The sequence below is a fragment of the Lithobates pipiens genome, unplaced genomic scaffold (genome assembly GCF_037356315.1).
Source record: "Lithobates pipiens isolate NorthernLeopardFrog02 unplaced genomic scaffold, aLitPip1_a1.2 Scaffold_18, whole genome shotgun sequence".
Taxonomy (NCBI): Eukaryota; Metazoa; Chordata; class Amphibia; order Anura; family Ranidae; genus Lithobates; species Lithobates pipiens.
The window spans coordinates 382,063,353-382,081,479 of record NW_027507758.1 but is presented as its reverse complement, the minus strand read 5'-3'; the positions used below and the strand labels follow the sequence as shown (position 1 = coordinate 382,081,479).

Below are 18,127 nucleotides of genomic sequence, written 5' to 3'. Positions count from 1 at the left end.
AGAAAAGATGTCACTCTGCAGCTGCTAGCAATGGAAAGGCATTTCTACTCAAACTGTATTTATTACATGTACTTACTGTATATAGCACCAACAATTCACATAGTGCTTTACATATATATTGTACATTCACAGTCCTTGACCTTAACCACTTTCAGACCGGACCATTTTGCTGGTAAATGACCAGAGGTCTTTTTACACTTTGGCACTGCGCTGCTTTAACTGGTAATTGCGCGGTCATGCAATGTTGTACCCAAACAAAATTTGCGTCCTTTTCTTCCCACAAATAGAGCTTTCTTTTGATGGTATTTGATTGCCTCTGCGATTTTTATTTTTTGCGATATAAACGTAAAAAGACCGCAAATTTTGAAAAAAAATGATATTTTCTACTTTTTGTTATTAGAAAAATCCAATAAACTCAATTTTAGTCATACATTTAGGCCAAAATGTATTCAGCCACATGTCTTTGGTAAAAAAAAAGTCAATAATTGTATATTTATTGGTTTGCGCAAAAGTTGTCACATCTACAAACTAAGGTACGTTTTCTGGAATTTACGCAGCTTTTAGTTTACGACTGCCTATCTCATTTCTTGAGGTGCTAAAATGGCAGGGCAGTACAAAACCCCCCCAAATGACCCCATTTTGGAAAGTAGACCCCCTAAGGAAATTGATAAGAGGCATGTTGAGCCCATTGAATATTTTATTTTTTTGCCTCAAGCGATTGAATAATGACAAAAAAAAAATTTTTTTTTTTTTTTTACACAAAGTTGTCACTAAATGATATATTGCTCACACATGCTATGGGCGTATGTGAAATGACACCCCAAAATAAATTCTGCTGCTTCTCCTGAGTACGGGGATACCACATATGTGGGACTTTTTGGGAGCCTAGCCGCGTACGGGGCCCCGAAAACCAAGCACCGCCTTCAGGCTTTCTAAGGGCGTAAATTTTTGAGTTCACTTCTCACTACCTATTACAGTTTTGAAGGCCATAAAATGCCAAGATGGCACAAAACCCCCACAAATGACCCCATTTTAGAAAGTAGACACCCCAAGCTATTTGCTGAGAGGCATGTTGAGTTCATGGAATATTTTATATTTTGCCACAAGTTGCGGGAAAATTACAAACTTTTTTTTTTTTTTTTTTTTTTCACAAAGTTGTCACTAAATGATATATTGCTCACACATGCCATGGGCATATGTGAAATGACACCCCAAAATAAATTCTGCTGCTTCTCCTGAGTACGGGGATACCACATATGTGGGACTTTTTGGGAGCCTAGCCGCGTACGGGGCCCCGAAAACCAAGCACCGCCTTCAGGCTTTCTAAGGGCGTAAATATTTGACTTCACTCCTCACTACCTATTACAGTTTTGAAGGCCATAAAATGCCAAGATGGCACAAAACCCCCACAAATGACCCCATTTTAGAAAGTAGACACCCCAAGCTATTTGCTGAGAGGCATGTTGAGTCCATGGAATATTTTATATTTTGCCACAAGTTGCGGGAAAATTACAAACTTTTTTTTTTTTTTTTTTTTTTTTTCACAAAGTTGTCACTAAATGATATATTGCTCACGCATGCCATGGGCATATGTGAAATGACACCCCAAAATAAATTCTGCTGCTTCTCCTGAGTACGGGGATACCACATATGTGGGACTTTTTGGGAGCCTAGCCGCGTACGGGGCCCCGAAAACCAAGCACCGCCTTCAGGCTTTCTAAGGGCGTTACAGTTTTGAAGGCCATAAAATGCCAAGATGGCACAAACCCCCCCCAAATGACCCCATTTTGGAAAGTAGACACCCCTAAATTTAGGGGTACACTAGTGAGACTAGGTAATAAATGGCGGGTGCCCTGAAACTATAAAAAAATAACTAACCAACCAGCGTCACCTGTAACAGTTATATGGTGATCACTGGTGAAAGGGTTAACTAGGGGGCAATCAGGGGGCTTTATGCGGTAGTATATGGGGGTCCCTGGCGCTATAAAAAGCTGCGGCGAACCTAAATACCTACTTGCCTAACTAGCGTCACCTGTGACACTAATACAGCGATCAGAAAAACGATCGCTTATTAGGCTGGGTTCACACTGGAGCGATGCGGGAACGCCACGAATGCGCGGCGGGTTCCCGCATCGCATGCCTCCCGGCGGCAGTTCACACTGCCCTATGCGAACTGCTGGGAGTGTCAGTGAAATGTTACTGACACCCCCAGATCAGTTCGCATATCGCAGTGCGATCTGCAAACTCGGATCGCATGGTGTGAACACCCATGCGATCCGATTCTGCTGCGGGCCAAAAAAAGGGTCCCGTGCGAATTTGCGGCGGGTGCGGCGGGTGTGGCGGGTGCGGCGAATGGCTGAACTCGAATCGCACAGAGATCGGATGTGATTTGCACTGCAGTGCGAATCACATCCGTTCTCAAACCGCTGCAATCTGAACCCAGCCTTAGTGACACTGGCGACGGGGGGTGATCACGGGGTTAAACCTTTATTGGGGGGGTTAGGGGGGTACCTTAGAACTAAAGGGGGCTAACCCTAACTGCCCTAACAGTTATTAGTCACAAATGACACCCGCCGGGTGATCAGGGGGTTAAACCTTTATTAGGTAATAAATGGCGGGTGCCCTGAAACTATAAAAAAATAACTAACCAACCAGCGTCACCTGTAACAGTTATATGGTGATCACTGGTGAAAGGGTTAACTAGGGGGCAATCAGGGGGCTTTATGCGGTAGTATATGGGGGTCCCTGGCGCTATAAAAAGCTGCGGCGAACCTAAATACCTACCTGCCTAACTAGCGTCACCTGGGACACTAATACGGCGATCAGAAAAATGATCGCTTATTAGGCTGGGTTCACACTGGAGCGATGCGGAAACGCCGCGAATCCGCGGCGGGTTCCCGCATCGCATGCCTCCCGGCGGCAGTTCACACTGCCCTATGCGAACTGCTGGGAGTGTCAGTGAAATGTTACTGACACCCCCAGATCAGTTCGCATATCGCAGTGCGATCTGCAAACTCGGATCGCATGGTGTGAACACCCATGCGATCCGATTCTGCTGCGGGCCAAAAAAAGGGTCCCGTGCGAATTTGCGGCGGGTGCGGCGGGTGTGGCGGGTGCGGCGGGTGCGGCGAATGGCTGAACTCGAATCGCACAGAGATCGGATGTGATTTGCACTGCAGTGCGGTGCGAATCACATTCGTTCTCATAAACCGCTGCAATGTGAACCCAGCCTTAGTGACACTGGCGACGGGGGGTGATCACGGGGTTAAACCTTTATTGGGGGGGTTAGGGGGGTACATTAGAACTAAAGGGGGCTAACTCTAACTGCCCTAACAGTTATTACAGTCACAAATGACACCAATGCAAAAAAAAAAAAAAAAAAAAAAAAAATGACATTGGTGTCACTGTGACTGGGGGGCAGGGGTAATTGGGGGGGTGATCGGGGGGTAAAGGGGGGGTGTGAGTGTGCCTGGCATGTTCTACTGTGTGTGGGATGTGTTGGTGCAACTCACTGATCCGCTCTCCTCCGTGTCGGAACGAAAAATACCGACACGGAGGAGAGAATACATCACTTCCTCTCCTGTGTTTACATTACAGGAGAGGAAGTGATGTCACCGGGGATTTCTATTCGTCGGGAGCGATCGCGAGGGGGTGGCCATGAATGAATGGCCGTCCCCTCGTCCGGGATCGCTCCCGAACGAAAACCGACCGCCGCAGGCACCGGGCGGGGGCCCGATCGGGCCCCCGACCCGCGGGAGGCAAATCACGTACATGTACGTGCTTATGCCTGCCCGTGCCATTCTGCCGACGTACATCGGCGTTAGGCGGTCGGCAAGTGGTTAAGGAGCTTTACAATTTAAGATCCCTAAGTTAATTTCATACATACACATATTCATTTCATACATACACCTATTAGGGAACACTTAGACAGGATTCAATAACCTACTAGCCTATCTTTGGACTGTAACTTCAAGACATTATAAACCTTTTGTTTTGATGCATCTCAAATGTGTTGAGTGGATTTAAACTGTGAGTTCAATTGGGCTTTATTGAAGTTTGCATCAAAATTTTTTTTATAATCTAAATTATTAAGGTTTAAAACCTAATTTACATTATGATCTGTACTAAGCACCTTTTTATCCAGTCCTATTATATTAATGGGTTGTGGTCCATTGGCATATATTTCAGAAAAGCAGGGCATGTGTAACCAATTATTAATCTGTACCTAGGGCAACAGGAAAGTAGAAAGTAGTACAGTGCAGAGAACAACTTTTTTTTGCACATGTGCACCTTGTCTAGTCATTCTTGAGAGTTTAACAACTGTTTGTTTCTGAACATTGATCTCAAAGGACAAAAAATTCCATTAAGACTATTTAACCACTTGCAGACCGGACCAATTTGCTGGTCAAAGACCAGACCCCTTTTTGCGATTCGGCACTGCGTTGCTTTAACTGACAATTGCGCGGTCATGCTCCCAAACAAAATTGACGTCCTTTTTTTCCCACAAATAGAGCTTTCTTTTGGTGGTATTTGATCACCCCTGCGGTTTTTAGTTTTTGCGCTATAACCAAAAATAGAGCGACAATTTTGAAAAAAAACACATTATTTTTTACTTTTTGTTATAATAAATATCCCCCAAAAATATATAAAAAAACATTTTTTTCCCTCAGTTTAGGCCGATAGGTATTCTTCTACATATTTTTGGTAAAAAAAATCGCAAAAAGCGATTATTGATTGGTTTGCGCAAAAGTTATAGCGTTTACAAAATAGGGATAGTTTTATAGCATTTTTATTAATAATTTTTTATTATTATTTTTTTTTACTAGTAATGGCGGCGATCAGCGATTTTTATTGTGACTGCGACATTGTGGGGGACCCATCGGACATTTTTGACACATTTTTGGGACCATTGTCATTTATACAGTAATCACTGCTATATAAATGCAGTGATTCCTGTGTAAATGCCACTGGCAGTGAAAGGGTTAACCGGTGGGTGGCAGTGTAGGGGTTAAGTGTTCCTAGGGGTGTGTTACTAACTGTGGGGGGGTTGGGCTTTCATTTAGTGAACACTGATCTCTGCTCCAATCACATAGAGCAGAGATCAGCATCCCTAGTTGCTAGGCAGAATGGAGAAATGTTGTTTACACAGCATTTCCTCCATTCGGCCGCTCCGTGAGACGATTGGGGGTGATGCCCGCGGCGATTGAGTCCGCGGGTCCCGCGACCAGACTCACGGGGGTCCCGACCAGCGCGGGAGCGCGCCGCCGGCGGCGCGCTCCCAATGGCAGGGCGGCATTGAATATTGGATGTACCTGTACGCCAATATGCCTGCCCATGCCATTCTGTCGACGTACATCATCGTGCGCTGGTCGGGAAGTGGTTAAGGAAGGAAGAGTTTTAGCAACACCAGCAAGATTGCAGAGGAAGATCACCGTTAGGATGCTTGGCAGTTTAGATGGCACATTATTATTCTATGGATATTGATAGTGTAGCTGTTTTAATGTGCCTGGACTCTATACCCTAACAATCAATGACATGGCAGACGGTGAATGAGACATATGGGATAATGTGAATTAGTAAATTATTGCCAGTTATTGATTTTTTTTGGAAAATGTAGAGAATATAAATGTAGAACAATTGTATAAAGAAAATCTTAAAGAGGAGTTTCCATTTGAAAAATAAAATAAAAGTCAGCAGCTACAAATACTGTAGCTGCTGACTTTAAATAATTGGACACTTACCTATCCCAGGGTCCAGCGATGCGGGGGGTCGAAGCTCCGCTCATCTCCCCCTCTGCTCAGGGGCACCGGCATTGCAACTGTGGGCACCTGGCTATGGCTTAATTTTTTTAGGAATTTAATTTTTTTTTTGTGCAACACCACTTTAACTTTAATCATGTTTAATGAGACTATCTTGCAATAAAGGGTGACACTGGAGGCTCTGGTGTTCTTTAGAGGCTTTGATAACCTCTGCCTGATGTCAGCTTTTTTTTATCTAACCCACTGAAACTATCTTACAGAAACCAAAATTTAAAAAAATATCTCATAAAGGCATATTCAGGCAATGCAGAAGCAGGGAAGATCTGTAAAGTTCAGAAGCTCATAACAATCATCAACAAGTCAAACTCCTGACTAACCGTTATAAAATTATACTAAAATTGCATTTCATTTTTCACATCAGCAATTCTATTTGCCTTAAAAATCCTGATCTGACATTAACTATCGTTCCTCTATACTAGGGATATGCAATTAGCGGACCTCCAACTGTTGAAAAACTACAAGTCCCATCATGCCTCTGCCTCTGGGTGTCATGTGTGTGGCTGTCAGAGTCTTGTCATGCCTCATAGGACTTGTAGTTTTGCAACAGCTGGAGGTCCACTAATTGCATATCCCTGCCCTATACTGTGAGCAGGAATTGGACTTTTTACTAGTGAAGTACAGATGTAGTTGTTTTTCACCAGCCATGATGCATCATAGAAAAGAAAGTATAACTATTAGATGGGAAGAGCCTTGATATTAAAACACTGACAATAAATGATCAGTGCATGTTCAAACAAGGCTGTTTTATCCCTCCCCCAACCACCCTACTATGCTAGCCTACCCACACCATAGATGCATAACCATTTTTCAATCCTGCACATGACCGTTTTTGATGACCCAACGCAAGAGATACTAAGGAGTCTATATTATTTCATTCTGCATTAGTGTGGCCAACACACTGGGGATTTCCAACTGAATATAAAATAGAGTGGATGCCACAAGTATGATATATAAGTAGGCATATAGGGAGGTGGAGGTGGGGATTTACCTAGCATATTGGAAAGGAGATGAGAGAATAGCTCTATTTCTTTTTTAAAGAAACCGCTTCTACTATAACAGCATAGTACATAACTTAGTGGCTACTATCAGATGTCACTGTGACATTTTTTTTCTTTGTCGGCTAGCATGAACCAGTTACTTTTATGTCACATATATTTCTTTCTGTAGGGTATGCAAACTATAAAATGCATAGGACTATTGAATTGTTGCTATCTACTCAGTTTAAATAGATACTCTGTAAAGCTACAAAGTAAAAGAAAAAAAAGGATTTATTTATTCCACCTATGCAGTTCAAATAAAATTGGTCTCTTAACCTTACTTCAATAAAACTAAGGCAGTTATTGAGTTTTAATTTACACTAGTTAATTTAAGTGGGTGGCAGGGAAGAAATAATGCAGTTAACACATGCAAGCAACCAATTCCCTGATGCTTTTTGTGTGTTGCTCAAATGTAGAAAACACTACAGTCTGATAAATCTGAATTTAGCATTTAAAAGGAATTGTGTTAACTTTTTCCACAAGTTACTTTGCAATTCCCTATCTCAAAAGCCTTCACTCTTGCTGAATATCCCAAAGGAAAATTTGAGTTGCCTGCATACAACTGGATAGCACTGTGTACCTGGCAACAAGAATCCCGAGAGCTGCTCAGAAAAACAAATAGCTATGCAGATTGTATTAATTTCCTTTATTTCTGAACATTTCTTGATATGTCTGTAACAGATCAACTGAATTCTACATGAAAGCCCTGGAAGGCAGAGATTTTGATACTGAAAAGTACATTTAGATTTATTCAGATGCTTTCTGGGCAGAAGAGATATCTGGGGTCTGATAGAACCCGGATGTCTCAGTAATATATATATATATTAAAAAATAAAAAATAAAATTAACAAAAATTGAAAGCACCCCCTCAGCCTTCTGTGCTTGAGTGCAAAAGAAAACTCATATGTGAGGTATTGTAGCAAACATTGTAGTGACAGCAATACTTCTAGCACCATACCTCCTGTTTAACTTTAAGGTTTTTAAAGCTTCTCCTATGGAGATATTGAATTACAGTAGTTTGTCGCCAATCCATGAGCATGCACAATTTTAATGCATGACATGTTGGGTATCTTTTAACTTGATGTAACATCATCTTTTATTTTTTACTAAACAATTGGGTATTATATTGTGTTTTTAGGCATTACAATTCATTAAAGGATACATTTTTCCTCAAAAATTGTGTTTGGAATACGCGCAAATACCGTGTGACATAAAAAAAATTGCAATACACACCATTTTATTCTCTAGGGTCTTTCTTAAAAATATATATAATGTTTGGAGTTACTAAGTAATTTCCTATGCAATATACAATATAAACAAAAGGTATAACAAAAATGAAAAAAAACAGTGCCAATGTTATGATTAAAACAATTAAGGGTCTGTTACAATAAAAAAAAAAAAAATCTTATTTATCCACCAAATCTGCATATGCATTTCTTTCTGTGCAAATTGGTCTATTTTCTCTTTGAACAAATATTCTCTTATTATGGTCAGTAGTAAAATAACCACATTAAATCCACTAGCTGAGAAGCATATGAAATACACATGTCTTTATAGAAAGAGATACAAATGTAACCATTGTAGTTCCTATTGGCACTGCAAACGCTGTTCTGGAAGTGTCAATTTACACAAGAACATCAGGAGATACTACTATGATACAAAACAGCTGGTATTTGCCAGTTAATGAAGCCAAGGAGCTGTAGGGTTGGACTATAAGCAGAGTGTACCACACACACACACACACACACACACACACAGTGTATGTATGTATGTATGTATGTATATATATATATATATATATATATATATATATATATATATATATATATATATATATATATATATATATATATATATATATATACAGTGATTTTAACCAATCATACATAAAGTAAACAAGTATACTGTCTTTCATTATTTACTCCTGTTCTTGCTTACAGGATTTTAAAGGATTACATTTTGCCATTTTACTTATACACACTATAAATATATGCTATTCTACATGATATTGGATGTCTCAACCATTCATGGCACTGCTATACTTTTTTATTTTTTTATTATGCAAATTGCATCCAACACATAAAGGTTATTTGATTAAAATATTCAGACTATAACAATGTTTACTTTAAGTATGAGATTTTAGCTGTCTTTTATGTCACAGGAACTGTATGGCAGCTTTGTGCTTGTAGCAAAATGAAGATGATGTGTAGTCATATCTCCACTCAAAAATTCCAAATACCTGTTTGCATATTCAATATTGTTCACTTTACATTTCTTCCACATACAATGGATTATTATTTGAAATGTATTTGGAAGATATTTACACATATTCCGCCACACTGATATGAGTTAGAATATATGTGCATGCAAAAATTAAACTATGTGAAATAAGAAGGCGCCAACCCGAATTCCCTTTTACCAAGTGCAGCTACCCCTTTAAGTGTAAACAACACTAAAAATATGTATAATGTAAAGGTAGGTGCTACTCTTTATAAGTCAGTGTATAAACAATATACTGTCTATGTATATATGAAAAGACATGAATATTTACAATCAGATGTAATAATTATTCATATAAGTTATTGATTATATTATAATGCAATAAATACAACTGAATAATCTCCATAAATATGTGATACATTTCCCACACACCTTGCCCTTAAATGTCAGTGAAAGTCTATTCCTTCTTCAATCCAGACAATGTGTTCCACCACGTGTGGTAAGATGACTCACTCACCAGACAGATATGTCCTTAAAGACCTGCCAAGCCTTAATATTAAGACAGAGGAGAAGGGATGGATCTGATTCATTTATTAGTGCCATCTGTCATTAGTGCCATCTGTCATCAGTGCCACATCAGTGTCACGTGTCATCAGTGACACGTATCAGTGCCATCTGTCATCAGTGACACCTGTCAGTCTCACGCGCTATCTGTTATCAGTGTCACGTGTCATCAGTGCCACATATTAGTGCCATCTGTCATCAGTGCCACATATTAGTGCCATCTGTCATCAGTGACGTGTCATCAGTGCCACATATTAGTGCCATCTGTCATTGCTGCAACATCAGTGTCACATGTCATCAGTGCCATGTATCAGTGCCATCTGTCATCAGTGCCATGTCATTGTCCTGGTGCTCCAGGGCCTTCAAAAGTGTAATAGGTAGTCAAGATGTTAGATGTGTACAGTAATTTATGCTCCTAGAACACATGATGGTGCTCCATGCATGTTGGGCCTCTCGATGTGGCCAGGCTGTGAAAAAGTCCCACACATGCTATGTGAGAGAAATAACCTGTGTCACATAGACTTTTATGGTGTTTGCATGTTCAAACTAATTTTATACCTGTTCGCATGTTCTGCGAACCGAACCACTGTGGGGGGGGTTTGTGTTTGGCTCATCCCTAGGGGCCATTCACTCCGACTGAAAGCAACACCCCTCAAAAGTTTTGGTTTAAGATGGTATGCATTCATGTTATGCTTTGTAACAGGAATGAATAGGTCCTCAACAGGGACGTATGAATTACTGTGGAGATTGCTGTCAGTGAAAGGTGATATTAGTGTACTTGTCATTGTTTCACCTGTTTCATGCATTTATGTGTCCACTAAAGGGATGATATCCTGCTGTAGGAGAAAAGTGTTGATATTTGCTGATTGCATTTGATTTGCAGATGTTGTTGGTTGCCACTAGTCTCAAAAGATGATGGCTTGCATGAAGCATTTGGTCTCAGCTATTATAGTATGCCATACTGTTATCCTGATCCAGTCCTTCGCATATTGAAGCATTTCCCAGTATCTATCCATGTAAGATTATTAGAATATTATTTAAAGGGGCACTAATTATTTTACCTGTGAGACCACTAAGTGAGGCTTTCCTGATGTGCAATCCATGTTTATCAGAAATACAATATACACCATAAATCCAGTCACGGCACCTTGCCTTCTTTGGATTGACTGCTGCATGGCTTGGTCTCAGCAATGTAGGGCATCCTGGATATCACTCAATGTTACAATTCAAAAATATGAATTAGTAAAAGTAAACTCAATTTATCCTGTAGTATCATTTGCATTTTGTGGATTTCTTTTTTCTTTTCTAAGAAATATAGGCATTTGTGGTCTGTGGTGTTTAAAGATGCACACGTCCATTGAAGTAAAACTACACTTTCAAACATACTGGCTTTTATATATTCTCAGAAACAACTTTGTATGCAACTTTTTTCTGACTTTTTTTCCCATTTAAATTGAGATCTGTCATCACAGGCCCAGGTTTCTATAAGCCATGCTTTATTTACATTAATTTGGTCTGCAGTGTGATCAAATATAGAGATACCTGTATCTTCAGACCAGTAATGAGAACCACAAAGAAAGCATGTACATATTACTGTTTACTGTTGAATGACATCATACTGGATTAAGATTTGCCTAGGGGATGTTTCTGTAATTGCAGCTTTAAAATGCGCGATTAAAGAAAAAGAAAGTAATAATATGTGTGACTAAATATAATAAAGTAGCTAATGTGAATACCCCTCTTCACATCCTAATTAACCTTCTTTAGGATCACTGTGTTTGATGTTACTGCTGCTACTTAGTGTGAACTGCTGTTTAAAGGGACACATCATTTTTTTTTAGCCAAGCAGCTTCCCACATAATAAATTATTTGGAGAATGGGGAGGTATTAGTGTTGGTCAATTTGTGTATCCTTTAATGGTAACTACTGTACCACTTACTCCCAGTACTTCCCGAGGTAATACAGGAATTGTATTTGTCAGCTATATAAACTCCTCATAAGGCAACACTGTGATAATGCTCTGACTTACAAAGTGACTACGATTATGCTAACTTTCACTTGGATTTGTAGGCTCATGCACACCGGTGTGTTAGATGCATGTTTCTAAAGTTGCTTATACTCCTGTATGCATGATTACTCTATGACATTTCCAGCAACTTCAGTTGGCTTTAAAGCAGAATTTAGAATGTTACATTTTAAATGTATTTTTCCAGATTTTAAAATGTTACATTTTTAAATTTGAATGCATTTTACATGTATTTCTTCCAAAATAGTTGTAACACATTATTGAAAAAAATATTGTATTTTTGTTCTGTTTTTAGCATTGTGCTTATTGTTCAATCTTAAACATTGAAGTGCAATTAGAATTCACCATTTTTTAAATCATTTGTTTTTAATATACCCATTGCCTTCAGCTGAATGTGGAGCAACAGTCACTGGAAATGAAGGAACACTGCTGTCTCCAAATTTTCCAGCAAATTATGACAACAATCATGAATGCATTTATAGAATAGAGACTCAACCTGGAAAGGGAATCCACTTAAGAGCTAGAACATTTCAACTGCATGATGGTGATGTACTGAAGGTAAAATATATATATATATGTATTTATAAATACTGCATACATATTGACATTTTGTTTTAATAAGATGTATGTATATTTGTGAAAATGTGTTAATGAAAATCATTCAGGATCCATTGGAAATGTTCAAATCATTATATAGCACAAAACTGCTGGATAATGTCATTTATTGCTTTATCATACATGAATCAATGTCTTTTCAAGATGATCTCAGCATTGATCAGTAGCATACAACACACAGCTACACAGCTACATCTGATTTAGCCACCCAGGCCTAGCATCCCTTTTTCTGCTATTCCTGGCCTTTCATCTCTTCCCACTACCCTCTGCTCCTCCTTCTCTTGGTCCCTACTTTAGTGTCTGGCCCATTGGGACATATCCCATGCATCAACAGTAAAAAAAAAAAAAGTTTGTCCATACAATAAAATTCTGGGAAAGAAAAATGTGATGTTTGGTGATCTGTAGGAGTTAAATATACCTTGAGATTGGTGTCAGTATGGGGGAAACTATATAGAGCTTAGAAGTACATTACAAGTAGGGATGAGCTTCGTGTTCGAGTCGAACATACGTTCGACTCGAACATCGGCTGTTCGCCCGTTCGGCGAATTCCGAACGTTATGGGCCGTTCACGCCAAATTCGTGTGGCGCTCACGCCCCACAATGCACTGCGTCATCGCAATGCATTGCTGGCTCATGATTGGCCAAGCATGCACTGTGACCCCGCATGCTTGGCCAATCACAGCGCCAGCAGCGAGGAGAGCCATGATTGGCCACAGGCAGGATGCCTGTGGCCAATCATAGCTTAGGCTGTGTAGTACACACCCCACACTATATAAGGCCGCCAGCGCGGCGCCCTAGTGTAGTGTGTTGGCGTCTGAAGCAGTTAGTGGGTGTTCTGTGTACCTTCAACACAGTACACACCGATCGTTTTCGGACGATTTTCGATCTTGCTGTTGCGTAGGGGTTGTTGTCTGTGTGCCCTGACCGCAGTATACACCGCTATATTCACCTCACCTATATAGCTAGGGATCTATCTTTTATAATAGAGCTTGCAGTCAGTAGTGTTAGGAGCTTGTGCGTGCTGTCTGCATGCTCTGTACCCAGTACACACCGCTATATCCACCTACATAGCTCTTCTCTATTTGAGCCCACTTGCCATCTGCAGGAGTTATTGGAAGTTGTGTGTGCCTCCAGCACAGCACAGTATACATCTGTATATACCCCTTTATCTCTGGTGTTCTATAAAAAAGGCATCTGCAGGAGTTAGTGGGTTTTTGTGCCTCCAGCACAATATACACCTGTATCTACCCTTTATTGCTGTTTTCTAATAGAGCCATCTGCAGGGCTTAGTGGGTGTTGTGTGGCTCAATTACAGTATACCCCTTTATCTCTGGTGTTCTATAATAAAGGCATCTGCAGGAGTTAGTGGATGTTGTGTGACTCCAGCACAATATACACCTGTATCTACCATTTATTGCTGTTCTCTAATAGAGCCATCTGCAGGGCTTAGTGGGTGTTGTGTGACTCCATTACACTGCTGTTTTACCCAACTCCCTTCAGGCCATTACCATGTCTGGAAGGCCAGCAAGGAGAGGCAGACAGGCGCGAGCCGATAAAAGAGGGCAAGCAGGCTCTGTGTCTAGAGACAACAGTGCTGGTCGTGGACGCGGTGCATTGTCATCAGCACGTGGCCATGGGACACGCTTGTCCTTCTTTTCGTCAGCTGGACATGTTGAACCGCAGCATGCCAACGACTTGGTAGAGTGGATGACCAAGCCCTCTTCATCCTCCTCATCCTCTCTCACCCAGTCTCAGGGTACTAGCAAAGCAGCTGCCAACGCATCGTCTTCCCTCCTCTCAATGTCATCATCAGTGACTCCTTCCCTAGACCCACCACGTCCTCCTGAGAAGTCTCCTGAACTCTTTGAGCACAGTGTTGGGTACATGCTCCAGGAGGATGCCCAGTGTTTTGTGGGCTCTGATGATGACACTCAGCTAGAGGAAGGCAGTAGCATGAGCGCTGAGAGAGAGGATGCTCAAGAAGGACAGCAAGCTGGCAGTCATGTTCCACAAGCTTCAGCATACTGCCAGGTTTGCTACAGCGATGAAGAGGGAGGGGATGATGAGGGCACTGACTCCACGTGGGTGCCTGGAAGGAGAGAGCAGGAGGAGGAGGAGGAGGAGGAGGCACATGTCCAACGAGGCAGGATGCCCTCCGGGGGCCAGCTTAGGGGCAGCACACCGACTGAATCACACCGCAGAGCTCCGCCTGTGCAGGGCGCTGCCTCTGCGCGTTATTCTAAAAGTTCTTTGGTGTCGGCCTTTTTTGAGACGAGTGCATCAGATCGCACTGCTGCTATTTGCAACATATGTCTCAAGCGTATCTTGCGTGGCCAAAACATCAGCCGCTTGGGCACCACATGCTTGACCAGACATATGTTGACCTGCCATGCAGCTCGTTGGCACGCGTACCTCAAAGACCCACACCAAAGAACAAAGCGGACCTCTCCTTGCTCCTCATCAGCTGGCATCTCCAACCCCACTAGACCTTCAGTCCTCTCTGAAACCTGCTCTGAGAGGAATGAAGGTGTAGAATTAGATGTGTCACAGCCAAGTGCTTCCGGGAACTCTGCTAGCGGCACCCACGTCCGATTATAGCAGGCAAATGTCCCTTCCCCAGCTGCTGGACCGGCGAAAGAAGTTCCCTCCCAGCCATCCACATGCCCAGCGGTTGAATGCTAGCTTGGCTAAATTGCTAGCACTTCAACTGCTGCCTTTTCAGTTGGTAGACTCGGCCCCCTTCCGTGAGTTTGTACAATGTGCGGTTCCTCAGTGGCAGGTCCCCAAACGCCACTTTTTCTCACGGAAGGCGATTCCGGCTCTCTACCGGCATGTGGAAGGCAATGTCCTTGCCTCGCTGGACAGGGTGGTCAGCGGTAAGGTGCATATTACCGCGGACTCATGGTCCAGCAGGCATGGACAGGGACGTTACCTGTCTTTCACGGCCCATTGGGTCACTCTTCTGGCAGCTGGGAAGGATGCAGGACAAGGTGTAGTAGTGTTGGATGTTGTTCCGCCACCACGCCTCCAAAATGCTACTATTGGTTGTGACACACCTCTCTCCTCCACCCCCTCCTCTTCTTCTTCCTCCATGGCCTCTTCCAGTGCTCTGTCCTCAGAACCAGCGGTGCTCCGTAGGTGTTCCAGGGGCTACGCAAGTACGCAGGCAAAACGATGCCATGCCGTGCTTGCGCTGGTTTGTTTGGGGGACAGGAACCACACTGGGGCAGATGTTTTGTCAGCTCTGCAGGGGCAGGCCGAGAGGTGGTTGACGCCACGCCAGCTTAAGCCAGGAATGGTGGTTTGTGACAATGGCACCAACCTCCTCTCCGCCCTCCGACAGGGACAACTGACCCATGTGCCCTGTGTAGCTCACATCCTTAACCTGGTGGTGCAGCGGTTCTTGGGCAGGTACCCCGGCTTACAGGATGTCCTGAAGCAGGCCAGGAAAGTCTGTGTGCATTTCCGCCGATCATTTAATGCCTGTGCTCGGCTGGCTGAGCTCCAAAAGGAGTTGAACCTGCCCAAGAACCGCCTTATATGTGACATGCCCACCAGGTGGAACTCAACATCGGCCATGCTGCAGCGGCTGCACATGCAGCAGAGGGCCATCAATGAGTACCTGTGCGACTACGGCACCAGGACAGGGTCAGGGGAGCTCGGTTTTTTCTCACCACGCCAGTGGGGCATGATCAGGGATGCATGCACTGTCCTGTCACCGTTTGAGGAGGCCATAAGGATGGTGAGCAGTGACAGTGCATGCATCAGTGACACTGTACCTCTTGTCCACCTCTTGGAGCATACGCTGCGTGGAATAATGGACAGGGCACTTGAGGCAGAACAGAGGCAGGAAGAGGAGGACTTCCTTGCCTCTCAAGGCCCCCTTTATCCAGACAGTGTTCCTGCTGTGCCACCCATCACACAGGAAGAGGATGAGGAGGAGGAAGAGGAGGAGGAGGATGATTGTGTCAGCATGGAGGTGGAGGCTGGCACTCAGCATCAGCAGCAGCAGCAGTCTTGTAGGGATGATTTACAGTCCCAAGAAACACGTGGACTTGTACGTGGCTGGGAGGAGGTAGCTGCGGATCATGTTGTCCTTAGTGACCCAGAGGACTCCGGACCGAATGCCTCAGCTAACCTACGCTGCATGGCCTCCCTGATCCTGCAAAGCCTGCGGAAGGATCCTCGTATTCTTCAGATCAAGGAGAGGGACCATTACTGGCTGGCCACTCTCCTTGATCCACGGTACAAGGGTAAGGTTGCCCACCTTATCTTGCCATCGCAGAGGGAGCAGAGGATGAGACATCTCCGGGAGGCCTTGCAGAAAGGTCTGTGCAAAGCGTTCCCAGAGACTGGGAGGTTACAAACTCCTGGTCCTGGACAACGTGTTGCTGAGGCATCGGTCAGAAGGAGCGGTGGAGAAGGTGGCCGTCTGACTGATGCTTTCAGACAATTTTTTAGTCCGCAGCCCCAAGGTATGATCAGTTCCAGCACCCATCGCCAGCATCTGATTTACATGGTGCAGGAATACCTAGGGGCAAGGTCAGACTTGGACACCTTTTCCACCGAAAATCCTCTGGCTTACTGGGTCTTGAGGATGGATCACTGGCCAGAGCTTGCACAGTATGCAATTGAGCTACTGGCCGGTCCTGAATCCAGCGTTCTTTCGGAACGCACCTTCAGTGCTGCTGGTGGCTTTGTTACCGATCACAGGGTGCGCCTGTCTACCGAATCAGTTGATCGACTGACCTTCATCAAGATGAATCAGTCTTGGATCACCCACAGCTACCAAGCACCTGAAGCTGATGTAACAGAATTATTTTTTTTTTAAATATCACATCCCTTCAAGACTGCCTATGCTGATGCTGAGTGACTGTCCTGTTATGTTGATTGTCTATCCTCTTCCTCCTCCGCTGATATGTTGGAAGAACATTTCTGGTTCTGGGTGATGCCTAAGGCCCAATTTTTCTGCCCCTGTTTAACAGGGGCGTTTAAGTACAATTTTTGATGCAATGCTTTGCAGCAGGGCTAATTCCTGCAATCAAACTAGAGTATATGGGAGAGGTTGCAGTGTGGTGGCACCAGCACCAGTGCCTAAGGCCCAATTTTCCTGCCCCTGTTTAACAGGGGCGTTTAATTACAATTTTTGATGCAATGCTTTGCAGCAGGGCTAATTCCTGCAATAAAACAAGAGTATATGGCAGAGGTTGCAGTGTGGTGGCACCAGCACCAGTGCCTAAGGCCCAATTTTTCTGCCGCTGTTTAACAGGGGCGTTTAATTACAATTTTTGATGCAATGCTTTGCAGCAGGGCTAATTCCTGCAATAAAACAAGAGTATATGGCAGAGGTTGCAGTGTGGTGGCACCAGCACCAGTGCCTAAGGCCCAATTTTTCTGCCCCTGTTTAACAGGGGCGTTTAATTACAATTTTTGATGCAACGCTTTGCAGCAGGGCTAATTCCTGCAATAAAACAAGAGTATATGGCAGAGGTTGCAGTGTGGTGGCACCAGCACCAGTGCCTAAGGCCCAATTTTTCTGCCCCTGTTTAACAGGGGCGTTTAATTACAATTTTTGATGCAATGCTTTGCAGCAGGGCTAATTCCTGCAATAAAACAAGAGTATATGGCAGAGGTTGCAGTGTGGTGGCACCAGCACCAGTGCCTAAGGCCCAATTTTTCTGCCCCTGTTTAACAGGGGCGTTTAATTACAATTTTTGATGCAATGCTTTGCAGCAGGGTAATTCCTGCAATAAAACTAGAGTATATGGCAGAGGTTGCAGTGTGGTGGCACCAGCACCAGTGCCTAAGGCCCAATTTTTCTGCCCCTGTTTAACAGGGGCGTTTAA

The 18,127-nt window shown here is 43.2% G+C and overlaps 1 protein-coding gene across 1 annotated transcript in view; it reads left to right on the top strand.

Moving 5' to 3' along the window:
- CSMD1 (CUB and Sushi multiple domains 1) overlaps positions 1 to 18,127 on the top strand; it is a 2,539,710-nt gene that overhangs the window by 1,830,593 nt on the left and 690,990 nt on the right. The window contains exon 22 of the mRNA XM_077487775.1: positions 12,055 to 12,224. Within this exon, the coding sequence (XP_077343901.1) occupies positions 12,055 to 12,224 (170 nt within the window). The remainder of the gene's footprint in view (positions 1 to 12,054; positions 12,225 to 18,127) is intronic.